We start from the raw sequence: 16,229 nt of genomic DNA on the forward strand, positions 1-16,229 counted from the left end.
AACTGAGTTATTTGAGAAATGGAGGCTGTCCACGAGCAGTGCTGGACGGGCGTTAGAGCTGTCTAGATCAGGGATGGCAAATAGAAGGCTCTCGTTGCCACTCCCCACTCTCGCGTCCATAGCAAACATCATAATGGATCACAGCATACTTGCTCCTTGCCCCCAGATGTTGACCCCTAATCTTTCTCCTTTGACTGGTTTAATGACTTCTCTTAATAGCCCTATTAGTCACCCGGAGTCAGCATGCAAGACAACATTTATGCGCCCGTGATACTGGATTAAATTATTACCAACTGGGTTGTTATTATTATTAACTGGGTTAAATTACGGTGAAACACGCACTACTTCATTACTCAGTCAGTACCTTGTGCCTGTCTAGTTTAGCCAAAAGCTCCAGGTCGGTCATGTCTGACACTCCACCATGAAGAATCAGGACTTTCTCATCAACCAGAGTGGCCAGAGGAAGCCAACAGAAAACATCCTGCAGTATTTTTAGTATTTTCTTGCCATGTGTCTGGAAAATGATATTAGGAAGATACTAAGTTTCTAAGATACTAAGATACTAAGTTTCCACATATCTGAACTAAGAAATTTTTGCTTTTAAAGGTCGCCCACCTTATATTTATGCATCACTTCCTTGGTAAAGCCATATCTAGATTTAGAAGCAAAAAATAGATATTATATCAGTGACAACAGTCATGCTATAGCTTAATGTTTATAAAAATTCATATTCTATATACATATACTTAAATACACAGAAAAGAGACTGAAGAATAATAGCCAAAACGCTTACAATTGTAGCATTATCTCAGTTCAGGAAATTATGGGATATTTTTATTTGCATCCTTTTGCTTATCTGTATTTCTTACCTTTTCTATAGAGTATGGATATGTGGGAAACATTTGATGGTTTTATTAGGAGTAGAATAACGTGTAAGTTTTAAAGAAATATTTTAAACATCAGACATTGTGTATTCCTTTATAAAATTGGAAAAGTGCTTTTAAAAGGCACCTAACACCTCAGAAGCTCTAAGAAAATAACTTTTTATGTAATCACAAGCAAACATCAAATACCCAAGCGTGTTTAGTTTGTTACCGTAAGTTCACCATATAGTCCTCATGGTTTCCTCGGTTAAGATGGAACTCTTTCGGGTAGACCAACATGAAGGCGAAAAGAACCATCAGGATCTCGACTGAATCCTTGCCTCGATCCACGAAGTCACCATTAAAGACGTAGGCCCTGTCTGGTGACGGGAGGCCATTCTTCCCGATGAGAACAACAGCAACAAAGGAAAGGGATAGGAAATCAGGACGAGCCGGTGTGTAGTTGACAGTTAATGTCAGACTGAACATCAATTCTGTGTTTTCTGGCTCTCCTGCAAATGTGAATTGTCAACTAAAGCTGGAAGTATTTTTTTACTGGTTTTACAGTTCCTTTCTAGCAGGGCTGAGGTTTTGACATCCTCATCAAAATAAGCGCTTTTTACAAAGCCAGAGTCTTGCCATGTGGTATGGTCAAAGGACGCTAAACTCGTGATCCAAAAGCCAGTTCTAAGTTTTGGCCACAGCATCTTTTTTTTTTTTTTTTTTTTTTTTTAATAAGATGTTTTCATTTATTTGAGAGAGAGAGCACACACACCCATGAGCTGGGGAAGGGATAGGGGAGACCGAGAGAGAATCTTAAGCAGACTCCCCACTGAGTGCAGAGCCCAACTCGGGGCTCAATCCCATAACCCAGACGCCATGACCTGAGCCACATCAAGAGTCAGACACTCAACCTACTGAGTCACCCAGGGACTCCTGGCCACCATATCTTTAGTAATAACAACAACAGCTGTCAGATTCCTCAGGATTAAACAAAACATTAAGTAGGAAGATGCTCTGGAAAGCACAGTATATATAAAGTAACATTGAATTAGTAGAACATTCATCTATGCTGTTACATGTTCTACATTTTATAACTAAAAATGGATAGGAAAATAGTCAGGTGCTTTGATAATCACCTTTTTTAAAAAAGATTTTGTTTATATTTTGAGAGTGAGTGAGCAAGAGAGAGAGAGCACAAGCTGGGGGTGGGGGGAGCGGAGAGGCAGAGAAAGAAGCAGCTGAGCAAGGAGCAGGGAGCCCGATGCGGGACTCGATCCCAGGACCCTGAGATCATGACCTGAGCTGAAGGCAGACACTTAACTGACAGAGCCACCCAGGCGCCCCAATTTTCTTTATTTGGGAAAAAGGAAATCAATCACTAAATAATGATTTGTTCTCTTTACTAACCTCAGATCTTTTTTAAAAAGATTTTATTTATTTATTTGACAGAGAGAGAGATAGCAAGAAAGGGAACACAAGCAGGGAGAGTGGGAGAGGGAGAAGCAGGCTTCCCACTCAGCAGGGAGCCAGATGCGGGGCTCGAACCCAGAACCCCGGGACTATGACCTGAGCTGAAGGCAAACGTTTAATGACTGAGCCACCCAGGCGCCCCTATTAACCCTAGATTTTTAAAACAGTTTACAAAAGCATACTAAAATATAATACAGTGCTATCTTTTATATTATGTATTTGCTACTATGTATTCTTATTTAAATAATTTAAAATAATATTTTAAAAATCCAAGCAATACTTAAGCATTTGTTTAATAGATACTGTATCTGAACTTCTGGAGTAAGCCTCAGAGCAAGACAGGATCTTAAACATTCCTACCTTATAAAATATAAATATTAAATCATCCAGCTGGCCATGTAAGTCTCCTAGTAAAGATAGAAAGAGAACATCAGTTTCTATGGGTCCTTACCACTGGGTCTCATTTCTACTACAAAAAGGGAAATACCCAGAAAAATCTGACATAGCAATGGTCACTCATTTTTCCGTATGTAAGACAGGGATAAATATTAATTTCCCCAGCTGTGGGAACAGTTAATATTGAAATCAGAAAACACAGTGCTGGCTTTCTACGTGATTATCATAAAGGGTGAAGGAAGCAAAGCTAGGACAGAACTGAGGATGCCCAGTCCAGTGAGACCTGGAGAGAGACCTGCTCGACCCGAGGTAGGAAACCGTCCCTCACTTACGGGCCCGGGTCAGGAGAGTTTTCAACAGATGTTGGGAATCTGTATTTTAATATGAAATCCTCCAACCTTCAAACTTTGGAAATTAATTTAAAAATGTTAAGAACATTCCAGGGCAAGCAAGACCCAAGTGCAGGTTGCGTGTGGACCTGGAGAGCCAGGTGACAATGGGGTGTCCTATAGTCCGCATCCCCCACGACGGGGACATCGGTCCCCACCAGGTGTGTCAACATGAATGAGAACCTCAGGACGTGGGCAGAATCTCGACAGACGGCATTTCTGTCTGGCGGGAGACCCTCTGAGGGCGGGAGGGGCTGCACGGCCCGGGAAAGCAGAGCCCACGCCCTCCGGCCCCGCAGCGCTTCGCCGCACCTGCACCGCCTGTTTCCGCACACTCGGGCGCATGCGCGAGCCTGTCCGCGCCGCGCCCCTCCCGCCCCACCCCTCCCGGTCCCGCTCTCTGGCTCGCGTCCAGCGCGTGCAGCCAGCTCCGGCCGCGCTTACCGCACACGGTGACCTCCTCGCTGTACCGGGTGGAGACCCGGTTGATGTTCGGCAGCTGCACCAGGTGCTTCCTGGTCTCGTGCAGAAGGTTCAAGACGTAGCGAGCGTGCAGCTGCTGCGGGGGTGGGGGCGGGGCGCAGAGCGGTGCTGACACCCCTGCCGCCACCGGCTGACTCCAGTCACCCGAGACCCCAAGAGGGACCCTGGGGCCCCAGGGCCCCATGCCTGGGTCCTCTCTTCTTCACCCATCTTCTGCTCTGCTTCCTGCTTCCCGTCGTCTCCAAACACTGAGCTGGTTTCCTCTCTCCTGCAGCTCCACCAGAGCCTTCCCCGCCCGCCACCATCCATTCCCTGTTCCTGCATCCCCGGTCCTCCCTGACCCCTCCTCACCAGCCACAGGCGCCTCCCTGAGGTCCCCAAGCCATGCAGGCAGGGTCCTGCCTCGTGGCCTTTCCATCGGTTCTCTCCACCTAGAACATTTTTCTGGAGACATCCCACGGCTCATCTCCTCACCACCTTTGACCTTGGCTTGGAAATCACCTTTTCCATGGCGCCTTCCAAGATGACTCTATAAACTGACATCTCTCCTACCTGGAACTTGGTTTATTCTTTCACACAGCTCTACTTGCCTTCTAATATACTCCAGAACTACTTATTTGTTGTTGTTTTGTTATCAGTTGTCTGTCTCCCCCCTGGAACTTGAGCCCTGTGAGGGCGGGAATTTCTCTCTGTCTAGCTCATTGCTGTGGTGCCCGGTGCCCAGAACAGGGCCCGCACACAGCAGTGCTCAGTAATGATGTGTGGGATGTATGAACGAAGAAAGATTACATGGTTTGGAGGTGAGGTTTTCAGTGCATAAAAACTGGCCTCTTGACTTGTGCAAGGTTCTGGCCAAGCAAAGGGGACACAGACTCTCTCTAGTGGCGCCATGACACCAACACCCTAAACCCAGAACTACTCCTTTTGCGTTGGGTCTGGCCTCCCTCTACGTCCCCCCTGGAGTTGGTGGAGACGCAGGTGCCCCCGAGTGAGCTTACTTGTTTCAGTCTGAAAGCTTCCACCAGGGCCGTCGCGTGGTCGGGAAGGAGCGGGAAGGAGAGGTGTGGTCCTGTGTAATTGTCTGGGACCTCAATGGATTCGTAGTCGCTGGGCTTCTCCATCTCAGCATCCTGGGGGAATCTCTCCTCAGTGAACATGCGGTTCAGGAAGTCGCCTGGTCAGGACAGAGAGGGGAGGCCGGCTTGCGATCAGATGGGCCGTCCACGGGCAACACAGTCGTTCCTTGGACGATGTTGGACGTGGAGCGCGCCAGTCGGGCATCAGCTCCGAGACCAGAGAGGAGAAAGGAACGGGAAAGTGACAACAGATTCACGTGGGCGGGAGGAAGAAGTTATGCTTTTATGTCCATTCCCTTTGACTTTTATTTTAAAAGATGGCAATTTGTCAGACTTAGAAAGAACAGAAATTTAGGAGCTGAGGCTTGTAAGCAAAAGCAAAAGGAAAGGCCTTGGTGGGGTTGGGGAAAGCTCACAGGCGTTTCTGGGGCATGCAGTGAATGTGGCAGAAGCCCTTAGAACTTCAGGGCCCTCCAGGCAAGGGTCCACCTCCAGCCTCTGCCATCTCTGGACTGGGAGCTCGCAGGCCAGAAACACTGTGGAATTAACAACCTTTCCGATCAGCAGCCTTTCAACCAGGGAGCCTCTGGAGTTGACATATGGAGACTCTAGTTGTCGTCTTCCGTGGGGTCATTCCAAGGCATGCATTTTGCACTGTTTCTCAGGCACACTGAGTTGCTGGCTTAGTAGCACCCCCTCCTCCACACACTTCATTGCCGGGTTTCCCTTCCCTGAATTCCTTCCCCACTCCCCCCCCCCCCCCCCACACCGTTTCCTGCATTTAACAAATAAGCTCCTTGCACCCAAATTCTTGCCTCCGGGTATGCTCCTGGGAGAACCCAGAAGCTGCCACTGATTTGTCAACCTCCCTGCTCACTCCCTGGCTGTCACCGGGTCTGTGTTCCCTCTGCCACCCCCTTCTGTCTGAGATCTACGACGCCGAGACAGGAGGATGTGCTGCATGGCAGCTCTACTCACGCTCGTGGTTGCTGCTGGGGGTAAAGTGATCCACAAGATAGCTGAAGAAGTCATGGAGCTGCGGGAGAAGCAGAGACTCGGCTTCAGAGATGAGCGCAAAGAGAAGGGGGGGGGGGGCCCGAGCAGCCGCCCCCCCCCCCCCCCCGGGGCGGGGGGGAAAGGGGGGGGGGGGGGGCCCCCCCCCCCCCCCCCCCCCCCCCCCCCGGGGCCCCGGGGCTGAAGACAGAGCGCCGGTGACTCCGCCCCCCCATCCCGCGCACCTTGACCTGGTCCTGCTGTCCGGCGTACTCTATGGACTGGAAGATGCGCCAGGTGCAGTGCCGCCTCATCTCCAGGCGCGCCATGTAGCGCCGGTACCATCTCTGGATGAGGGCTGCTGCCCGGAAGGCTGGGACGGGCATGGAGGAGCGAACCTGTGAGCCGGGACTCCCCGGGCCAGCGGGGAGGCGAAGGGCCCCTCTCCTGCATGTAACTGTGACGATGGGAAAGAGCCAGCCATTGCCGCCGGTGGGGAGGATTTGCCTGACTACTGGCTAGGAGGCTCCTTTCCCCGTTCCTACCCTCCAGCCCGCCTTCATCCTTACCTCGTGGTCATACTATCATCGGAGGTTTAGTGGCATTCCTACTTTTTGCCCAAGACGCTAAGTGTAGAGGTGGAAAGGTTGGATTGCCAGGATTCTCAAGAAACGCAACCTGGGGAGGTTTCAAGCTCGAGGCATCCTTGAAGAGTGAGATAATGTGGGGGTGGAAGGTGGGGGACACTGTGACATTATAACAACAGACTGGGGGGGACACTGTGACGTTATAATGGATATCAGATGTCCTGGGTTCTAGGCCTGGAAATGCCCTCACTGGCTATGTGGCTTCCCAGGAATTTTACCTTCCTGGGACTCAGTGTCCCCATCTGGAAAGCGGGATGGACTAGGGGACTGGGGAAAACAAGCCACGATCACACAGACGACCGCCTGGAGGGCTGGGTGGCCGCAAGTGCTTGCTGGGCTGTGTGCTTGCTATGCCCAGACTTGTGACAGCCCCGCGGGCTGCCAGGGTCCCCGTCAGTCGTGCTACTTTGGGGACGGCACTGACTGTCAGATCTGCCTTTGGGCTTCTTCTGCCCGGTCCTGTGCCGGGTGACCGCGTCCACAGGGTGGCGCGAGGAGGCTTCCTTCTTCCCGTGAGCTTCAGGCCCCGGGGTCAGGAGAACAGAGCAGCTGTTCACATAAATAACGAGGTGCTTCTTAAGCTCCTGGGCCTGAATGTGCCAGCGGTGATGAATGGAGCATTTGTGGATAAAGCAGGATTACAAAGGAAACCCTGCAGGTTAATTCAGGTCAACCTCGTGAGCAGTAGACAGATTGATTTAATATATTTAGCTTGCATTAGGGAGCTAATAGAATTGGGGCTGATTTCTCTAGGAGGAACGTCGCTGGGGGAGTGGGAAAGGAGAACCCGGGAGGACCCTACGCAGAGCTGAACGGGACTTCCTGTGACCCCAAATGTCAAACCGTAGCTACTTCTGAAAGGCACTTACCAAACCCTAAGAGATGAGGCTGACGCTCTACAGTCTGATCTCTGTAAATCCGTGTTCGGAGCAGTGAAGGCAACGTCCGGAGTGAGTGCTACAGACCTTCTAGAAACCGAAGGGAAGCACGGCCACCTGGACGTCGCCGAGACCTACGGCACTAGACTCTCTGCTGGGCACCCAGGGACCTCCAGGTTTCACGAGCTCCGCACAGGATTCTCATATGCAGCGACGGGGGAGCGATGCCGGGGAGAATCGGGGCCACCCCGGCTCTGTGACAACGTTCTTGGCTAACACCTTGCTTCAACCTCTGCAGGCAAGGGCTGCCAACTAGATGCATTTCTATCCTCCGTCTTGCTCGACTGCTTAGGGCCGAGAGAGCAGGCGATGCCTCCTTCTTACCTGTCTCTCCCGCCCAGGCCTGTCGCGGGGCTGGGTTCCCTTTAGCTGAGAGACGGGGGCCGTGGGGTGCAGGAGAGTCCAAGACCCTCCACCCCCTCCTTCCCAATAGAACAATCTAACACACGGGGGCTCCCTTTGCTCCAGCTTTGTGTGCTAGACCCGAGGGTACAAGTTACAGATGGGCCTGGCGGTTCAGACCCCGTGTTAAGACCGAGGCAACCACGTGGAGAAAGGCTGGGCCCCCGGGGGCACCAAGGCACCAGGCAGCAAATAAACAGCTGTTGTAGAAGCAAGCCTCCAGGGGTGCCTGGCTGGCATAGTCAGTAGAGCATGCGACTCTTTTTTTGTCTTTTTTTTCTTCCTTTTTTTTTTTTTTTTTTTTAAAGTAAGCTCCATACCCAGTGTGGGGCTTGAACTCACAACCCTGAGATCAAAAGCCACATGTTCCACCAACTGAGCCAGCCAGGCACCTCAAGAGCACGCAACTCTAGGTCTCGGGCTGGGAGTTTGAGCTCCATGCTGGGTGCTGAGATTATAATTAAAATCTCTAGGGGTATCTGGGCGGCTCAGTCAGTTAAGCATCTGCCTTTGGTTCAGGTCATGATCTCAGGGCCCTGGGATCCAGGCCGGTGTCAGGCTCCCTGCTCAGGGAGAGTCTGCTTTTACCTCTCCCTCTGGCTCTCCCACCTGCTCATGTGCCCTCTTCCTCTAATAAAAAAATAAAATCTTAAAGGGGCGGGGGGTGGGACATTGGGGGAGCCAGGTGGTGGGTATTAGAGGGGGCACGGATTGCATGGAGCACTGGGTGTGGTGCAAAAACAATGAATGCTGTTACGCTGAAAAGAAATAAAAAATTAAAAAAAAAAATCTTAAAAAAAAAAGAACAAGAGCCTCCAGGCCCAGCTACCCAGAGAATCACGGACAAACCACCAACTGGGCCCTTTGCAAATTCCAGACCCACAAAATCACGGGCAGAGAAAATGGTCGTCCTAAGCCACTACGTTTTGGGATAGTTTGTTATGCAGCAACAGATAATTGGGACAGGAATTATATAAATGCTTTCCAAAGTTATAAAACAAATTTAAAGCAAAGTGAAAAGTACATCAATCCCCAAAGATAAAAAGCAAAAGTTTAGGGGTGCCTTGGGTGGTTCAGTCCGTTAAGAAGTCAAGTCTTGATTTGGGCTCAGGTAATAACCTCAGAGTGGTGAGATTGAGCCGGTGTCCGTCTCCAAGCTGAGCGCTGAGCCTGCTCAAGATTCTCTCTCCCTCCGCCTTTTCCCCTCCCCCACAACGCACACATGCGCCCTCTCTCTCTCACTCTCTCTCTCTCTCTCTCTCAAAAAAAGCGAATGTTAAACAAGTGAATCTAATCTTACATAAGTTAGGAACATAGACAGGAGTTATTTCAAACGACTTGAGAATTCAATAATTTGTACACCCCTCGTACAATAATTTGTACATTCCCTACAATGTATCCAAAGGACAAAAAGAACTTTAAAGAAATCTTAAAGAATTTTCAGGGATCACATTGTCAGTATTCTGAAACTACTATTTATACATGGTAGGATAAATAGTAAATAGCACTATTTTAATGTCACTAGGAAAAAAGATTTTTAATAAAGTGATAGATATAATATCGAGGCTGTTAAGTAAAAATGTTGTGTTTTTGAATATAAATTACTCATGGTGGGTTTTTTCTCCCAAATAATACATGCTTTCTGGATTTGTTCACTGAAAAGGTATAGAAAAGTATAGGTCAACCAGGAAGCAATGAACATCCCACACCCTAATAAAGTAGCAGCTACTCCTGGGGCCAAGAAGGTGCAAAATGACCCTGGGACACATTGTGAAGCGAGACTGCAAGGAAGCCAGGAGCTGACAGAGACGCTGAAGCATGTCACTATTCCCCTTGCCTTCCTCCTACAGCTTTGGCTGCCTCTCCGCAGCCCCCTTCGCTCACTCATGCTCTTGGACCTGGTGCTCAAGTCCTGGAGCCCTTCATGGCTCTGTCCTAAGCTCTGATCTCTGACCTGTCTTTACTCTCCCTCCAGGGTACTTCAGGGGCCCCATGGTCTCAGCGACCACATAACATTCTGATGCCTTCTCGGCCATGTCTCTCCAGCGCACCGGCCTCCAAAGTGCCGATGTGAATAGGCACCACCTTCTCGGTATTCTACCTGCGTGTCTCGTGGATGCCTCAACCCTAACATGGACGAAAGCCTCGTCTTCCCTCTAGTCAGACTTGGTTTTCCTCCACTGTCTTGATGTCAGTCACTGGCATTCATTCCTGCCCTGTCTTGCTAGCCAGGAAAGCGGACATCATTCATTTTTTTTAAAGATTTTTTAAAAAAACTTATTTATTTGACAGAAATAGACAGAGCGAGAGAGGGAACACAAGCAGGGGGAGTGGGAGAGGGAGAAGCAGGCTTCCCACTGCACAGAGAGCCCGATGCAGGGCTCGATCCAGGACCCTGGGATCATGACCAGAGCCGAAGGCAGACGCTTCATGACTGAGCCCCCCAGGTGTCCCCGTGGAAGTCATTCTTGATCCATTCCTCTCCCTCACCCCACACACCCACAGTTGGATCCCGTCACCTCGACCTCCTGGACATTGTTGGGCTTCACCCTTGTCCCTCCAACTCTGCTGCCCAGACTCTGGACCGAGGTAGCATCACTTTCTGCTTAGACGAATTTAGTGGCTTCTGGACTGTTCCTCCTTCTACCCTCACTCCCTCTGATCCCTCCTTCACAGAAGCCGGAGGTCTTTAAATCTTTAAATGTGTGTGTTACTCTAAACTCCCTATTTTGAATTCTTCAATGGTTCTTCACGCCTTTAGGATAAAGTTAAAACCCTACAGACCCTGAGTGATCTGGGCTCTGCCGACCTTGACAGCCTCATGTCATGCTGTCCTCTCTCTCGTTCGCATCAGACCATTCAGTTGTCCTTTTCTACCTCATGACCCTTGTACATACCGAAGCCTCTACCTGAAATGTTCTTTCATCTGCTAATGGCCCAATGGTATTTCATTGACTGGTGCATGTATAATTTGGGATAACCCCTCGAGGACAACACTGACTCCTCAGTACACTTTAACTCGGTCAAATATAGTTCATCAGCTCCTACGATAGTCAGCTGACACTCTGGTGGTCTCGTCATAAGGAGGAGAAGCTGATTTTCAAGAGTTGCCCGAGGAGAACTATAATGGTTCCTTCTTCCATTCTGAGAAGCCCCTCTCTATCCAGTGTAGGCTTTGGGATACCTACAGCTGGTTGGGGGATGGGAAACACATACCATTCTCTGCGTTCTGGAAAGCAAAGTGATGTTGGGTTGAGGTACCACTTCCCATAGTGTAGGTTCAAGGCTTCTCAGGGACACAGATAGCCGGGTGGAGGGAGAACGAGTTCTTTGCTGACAAAAGGAAGCGGGACTCTGAAAGAAGGGATTTCAGACAGAATATTAGTTCAGATAGACCACGTTATCTATGGACCTTGCCTCCCACATTGTAGAAACCGTGAGACTATCATCGGAGAGTGCTTTCCCCGCCTCTGCAGTGTCTGTGCGTGAGTGTCCCTCCCTCTCTCACCTCTCTCCCAAGTTTCCAGCCTTTCTGCTAGCTTTTCCTTTTCAGTCTAGAAACATCCTGAAGTCTCTTCTCTCCCATCTCAGATTCCTCAGATTCCTGTATCTCTCCAGCTACCATCCGGTCCTCCTTGTCTTCTCATTCAGACTTCTCTTGTGAGCAGACTACATATTTTCTCCTTAAATCCTCTCCAGACCATTTTTTCATCTTACCTATCGATGAAAACCTTCCGTGCTGTTGTCTCCAATGCCTCCGTCTTCTCAGTCCTTACCTTACCCAAACAACAAAACCATCTGTTTCCACAAGCCCTACCTTGACCAAAACGCTATTCCTTGGGTTTCCACAATGCCAGACACCCTGGCCTTTGCTCTCCCTCTCTGACTCTCTCTCTCCTACTTGAGCTCATTTTTCTCTGTCTTTTAAATGTCCATTTTTATTTGTCATCTGGCCTCAAATGTCAGGTCTCCTCGCTTGGAACATGGTCCCTGGATGAGTGAATCAATACACAACTACCGCTTCCCACCTCTCAAATCTGTAACTCCAGCCCACATTATCCATATACGTCAACCCCACCTCCTCACCTTCCTGCTAAACTTTCACCAGGCTGCCCTGGTTTACCACAAACAGCACTCATCTCCCTAAAAGCTTACCCCGCCCGCTTCATCTCTCTTCTCCCCTTTCTGCAGACTCTGCTCTTTGACCACCATGACCGATGGTTTTTGTTCTGACTTGGAATAATCTTCCTATCCTACCCTTCTTGGTTAACTTGGCTAACTTTACTGATTCTTTTTTTTTTTTTTTTAAGATTTTATTTATTTATTTTACACAGAGAGATCACAAGTAGGCAGAGAGGCAGGCAGAGAGAGAGAGGAGGAAGCAGGCTCCCCGCTGAGCAGAGAGCCCGATGCGGGACTCGATCCCAGGACCCTGAGATCATGACCTGAGCCGAAGGCAGCGGCTTTAACCCACGGAGCCACCCAGGCGCCCCAACTTTACTGGTTTCCTTAAGGCTCACTTTGGGTATCAACTTAGGGAAACCACTTTGACAGGCCCCTCCTGTGAGCTCCTGAATATCCTATTCATGTCCCCATCTCTGCAATAACATAGTTTCCTATTTTGCATCTCTCTACCATTAGACTATCAGTTCCTTGAGCGCAAAGGCTGTGTATGAGCAAATGCATCATTATATCTCTAGAAATCAGCATGGGTCTGACATGTGGCAGGAATTCAATAAACATTAATAAATAAGATATTTAAAGTGTCTTTAATATATGGTAGAACCAATATATGTTGTTAGATTGGATCTGATGTATTTAGTTTAAAATATCATTAGCCAGGGGCACCTGGGTGACTCAGGGGGTCAAGCCTCTGCCTTCGGCTCAGGTCATGATCTCAGGGTCCTGCGGATGAGAGCCCTACATCTGGCTCTCTGCTCAGCGGGGAGCCTGCTTCCCTCTCTCTGCCGGCTCTATGCCTACTTGTGATCTCTCTCTCTCTGTCAAATAAATAAATAAAATGTTAAAAAAAAAAAAGATCTAAAAAAAAATCAGTAGCCAAAAACATACCCCTGGCTTAAATTTAGGAGGCAGTAAAAGACATACTATCTTAATACATCACTGCTACGAACTGAATGTGTCCCCCATAAATTAACAAATTAAAGTCTTAACTCTCAATGTGATGGTATTTGGAAGTTGGGCTTTTGGAAGGTCATTAGGTTTAGGTGAAGTCACGAGAGTGGTGATCAAAGGATGGGATAAGTCCTTATAAGGTCCCGATCTCAGGGTCATGAGATCGAGCCCCACGTGAGGCCCTGAGTGGGGGCTCTGTGCCCAGTGGGGCGCGTGCTCAGGATTCTCCCTGTGCCTCTGCCCTTCCCCCCTTCCTGCTCATGCTCTCTCGTCCCCAAATAATAACCAGCTTAAGTATTTTATCAGTACAGAATTAAGAAAATGCATCATGGTAGATTAGTAGTTGAAAGGAAGAGTATTCAGCCATGACAAAGAACAAGCAAATGTATATGTAATGGTATGAAAATATCCCCAAGATAAATCATTACATGAAGAAAAGAAAATTGCAGATCAGTATGCTTACTATGATCTCATCTCTATAAAAATATGTCAGTAAATGTAAAATCAAAAAGCACATGCCAAACTGTTAATAGTGATTCTCTCTGGGGGATGGGCTGATGTGACAAACTTTCATTTTTAACTTACATAGTTTTATTATAACTTTGATAATTAAAAATCAATCAATCATATTTTCTAAAAATGTTTCCATATAAGAAAGAAATTAGGAAGTGGCTCTGACTAAACAGGTGTCAGATATGGTTGCCTTAACAGAAAAAAACGGTACCTCGACAGATCTGTAAAGAACATTCTAGAAGTCACTAGGAAAAATGAATGGAAAGGAGAACTAAAATGCTTCTCAAGGGCAAAAGTGAAAGGTTCATCAGACCAATCATGGAAAGGAGGCTGATGTAGTCTCAGATAGTTGAACCGACACCTTCCCCTAAGGACTAGCCGCTTTTCCTGCTAGTGATTCCCCAGCGGAGCAGTCTTTTCGGGTGAATAGGTCATCTTCAGCACCAAAGTGAGACCCCTGCCCTTCTAGGACTTGACTTAGCATCATCCCTATCTGACATTTTCATTTAAAAAAAAAAAAAAAATGTTGGCGGGTGCCTGGGTGGCTCCGACGGCTGAGCGCCAGACTCTCGGCTCCTGCCCAGGTCACGACGTCCCGGCCTTGAGATGCGGCCCTGCATGGCTCTGCCCTGGGCACCGAGTCTGCTTTGCATTCTCTCCCTCCACCCCCCACCCCTTCCCTGGGCTTGCTGTGGGCCCGCGGGCCCCTGTGCTCTTTCTAAAATAAACAACAACATCTTCAAAAAGAAAAAAAATGGCATTGGTTGTTTACCTCCCCACTAAATGAACCTCAAAACACACACAGCAAAGAGCTCCCCGGGAGAGTTGGTACCGGGGGCTTCCTCTGCCCTCCGCCCACAAACCAAACCTGTATTTACTTCCCGAGTAAGAACTCTGTCTGTTGCCCTCTTTTCTGTAATGAGGCTAGAAAGCAAGCTCTTACCTTCTGGGTAGCCTTTTCTAGGACACAAAGGAGGCAGAAGCCTCTTTAACACACGGGTGTGACCTCCATCCTGGCTTCCGAGCTGGCTGAGGGCTCCCCGGCTCGTGCGGGGTCTTCCGGACCCACAGGGCAGGTGCAGAAGGCGCCGGCCCAGGCGGGCACACCTCCCCCCAGAGGCAGCCAGGACCTCCAGAGCCGCGGCCAGGCGGTCAGGGCTCCCGGCCACACGGCGGTAGGCCTCCCTTGCCCTTGATCCGAGCAGGCCTGCGAGGGGGATTCGAAAGGGGAAGCTGCATAGTCGGGGTGTCTCCCTGCTCCCTGAGCCCGACTCCTGAAGACAGTGTCTCCTGGGCTCTCGCCCCCCCCTAGCCAGAGGTCTAAGCCTTCTTACTCCCCCGGATTAGGAGACTGTGTTTCCCAAGCCACGTCGGCACAGCCTGAGCTCCTTAACCCAGAAATAGAAGAGGGGTGAGCACACAGGGCGTGGGGCTCAGAGCCGTCTGGCCTCGGGGTTCTCCCTGCAGCCGCCAGGACCCCAGGCTCTCCTTCCCCCGCTGGCTTTTCTCTGTTCGCAAAAGGTGATGGAATCATCTTGCCTTTTCTTGTCGACTTCTCCTACGTTTCTTGTTTACTTCTCTTTGGACATCACATAAACAATTAGTACGTTAAAATATTAATCACTATTCCCAGATAACTTACTTTGTCAATTCATCTAAGATGCGCTTGCGTGGGCTGGTGGGTACCCAATGTGCCCTGTGAATCTGCAGAGAAATTGACACTTTATTGGCATCTGTTTAGTAGGCCAAGCTTGCTTTTCAAATCCTCCAGATCCTTATGTATTTTTCCTTCTCTGTTTTTCTCAGAAAAAAATGTTTGGAAGATTTCTCTAAATACGGATTTAGCCATTTACCCTTGAATTCCTGAATCTTTGCATTATGTTTTGTAGCTCTGTATTAAATATATATTGAATCATATAAGATTGCCATTATATAATTATATATGTGTAATACATGAAGACTTATGGGTGCTTTTCTTGGTAGAGGGTGATTTAGCAAAATAAAATATCACTCAGCCAAAATCCATTTTGGCTTGAATTCTCTTTTGTCTGATACTGATATTTTCACATTGACTCACGTTTGTTAGTGGTTGACTACTAACAGTTTCCCCCTAATTCACGAAAAGTTAAAAGACGAATAAAGCCCTGTGTTATTGAGAATATGAGAAAAGGAGCCTCTCCATACACTGTTGCTGGGAATGTAAATTGTTTCACTTTGTTGGAATTAAACTAGATTAAATTTTAATTGTGATTTATTGAATTATGTGCTTATTTTTAGCTAAGAAACATTACATTCCTTTTAAAATATTAGTTATTTTAATGGAGTTGATACACAATGTTACATTAGTTCCATGTCTACAACATAGTGATTCAACAGCTCTATATGTTACGCTGTGCTTGCAAGTTAGCTCCATGTGACACCGTACAACACTATTACAATAGCATTGACTGTGTTGTGCCTTTTCTTCTCGTGACTTATTCATTCTGTAACTGGAAACCTGTATCTCCCACTCCCCTTCACCTATTTTGTCCATCTTCCCACCCCTTTCCTCTCTGGCAACCCTTAGTTTGTTCTCTATATTTATGGGTCTGATTCTGCTGTTTATTCATTCTGTTTTTACATATGAATGAAATCATATGGTATTTGTTTTCCTCAATATGACTTGTTTCACTTAGTATAATACCCTCTAGGTCCATCTATGTTGTCTCAAAAGCACAATCTTATCCTTTTTTATGGCTCTGTAATATTCCATCAAATATACACACCATATCTTCCTTCCCCATTCATCTGTCCATAGGCACTTAGGTTGCTCCCTCCCATTTCTTGACTATTGTTAATAATGCTATAATAAACACAGGAGTGAATATATCTTTTCAAATTAGTGTTTTCATTTTGCCCTGGGGGGGTACTGATAGTGGAATTA

The 16,229-nt window shown here is 48.1% G+C and overlaps 1 protein-coding gene across 1 annotated transcript in view; it reads right to left on the reverse strand.

Moving 5' to 3' along the window:
* Positions 1 to 14,574, reverse strand: part of PPEF2 (protein phosphatase with EF-hand domain 2) — a 32,402-nt gene extending 17,828 nt beyond the window's left edge. Inside the window, exons 1-10 of the mRNA XM_059385311.1 lie at positions 14,250 to 14,574; positions 10,877 to 11,014; positions 5,919 to 6,046; positions 5,659 to 5,716; positions 4,603 to 4,778; positions 3,566 to 3,680; positions 2,697 to 2,743; positions 1,096 to 1,262; positions 616 to 652; positions 365 to 514 (exon numbers count right to left, since the gene is read on the reverse strand). Of these exons, the coding sequence (XP_059241294.1) occupies positions 365 to 514; positions 616 to 652; positions 1,096 to 1,262; positions 2,697 to 2,743; positions 3,566 to 3,680; positions 4,603 to 4,778; positions 5,659 to 5,716; positions 5,919 to 6,046; positions 10,877 to 10,931 (933 nt within the window). The 5' untranslated portion in view covers positions 10,932 to 11,014; positions 14,250 to 14,574. The remainder of the gene's footprint in view (positions 1 to 364; positions 515 to 615; positions 653 to 1,095; positions 1,263 to 2,696; positions 2,744 to 3,565; positions 3,681 to 4,602; positions 4,779 to 5,658; positions 5,717 to 5,918; positions 6,047 to 10,876; positions 11,015 to 14,249) is intronic.
* Positions 14,575 to 16,229: the final 1,655 nt, after the last annotated feature.

The sequence above is a fragment of the Mustela nigripes genome, chromosome 1 (genome assembly GCF_022355385.1).
Source record: "Mustela nigripes isolate SB6536 chromosome 1, MUSNIG.SB6536, whole genome shotgun sequence".
Taxonomy (NCBI): Eukaryota; Metazoa; Chordata; class Mammalia; order Carnivora; family Mustelidae; genus Mustela; species Mustela nigripes.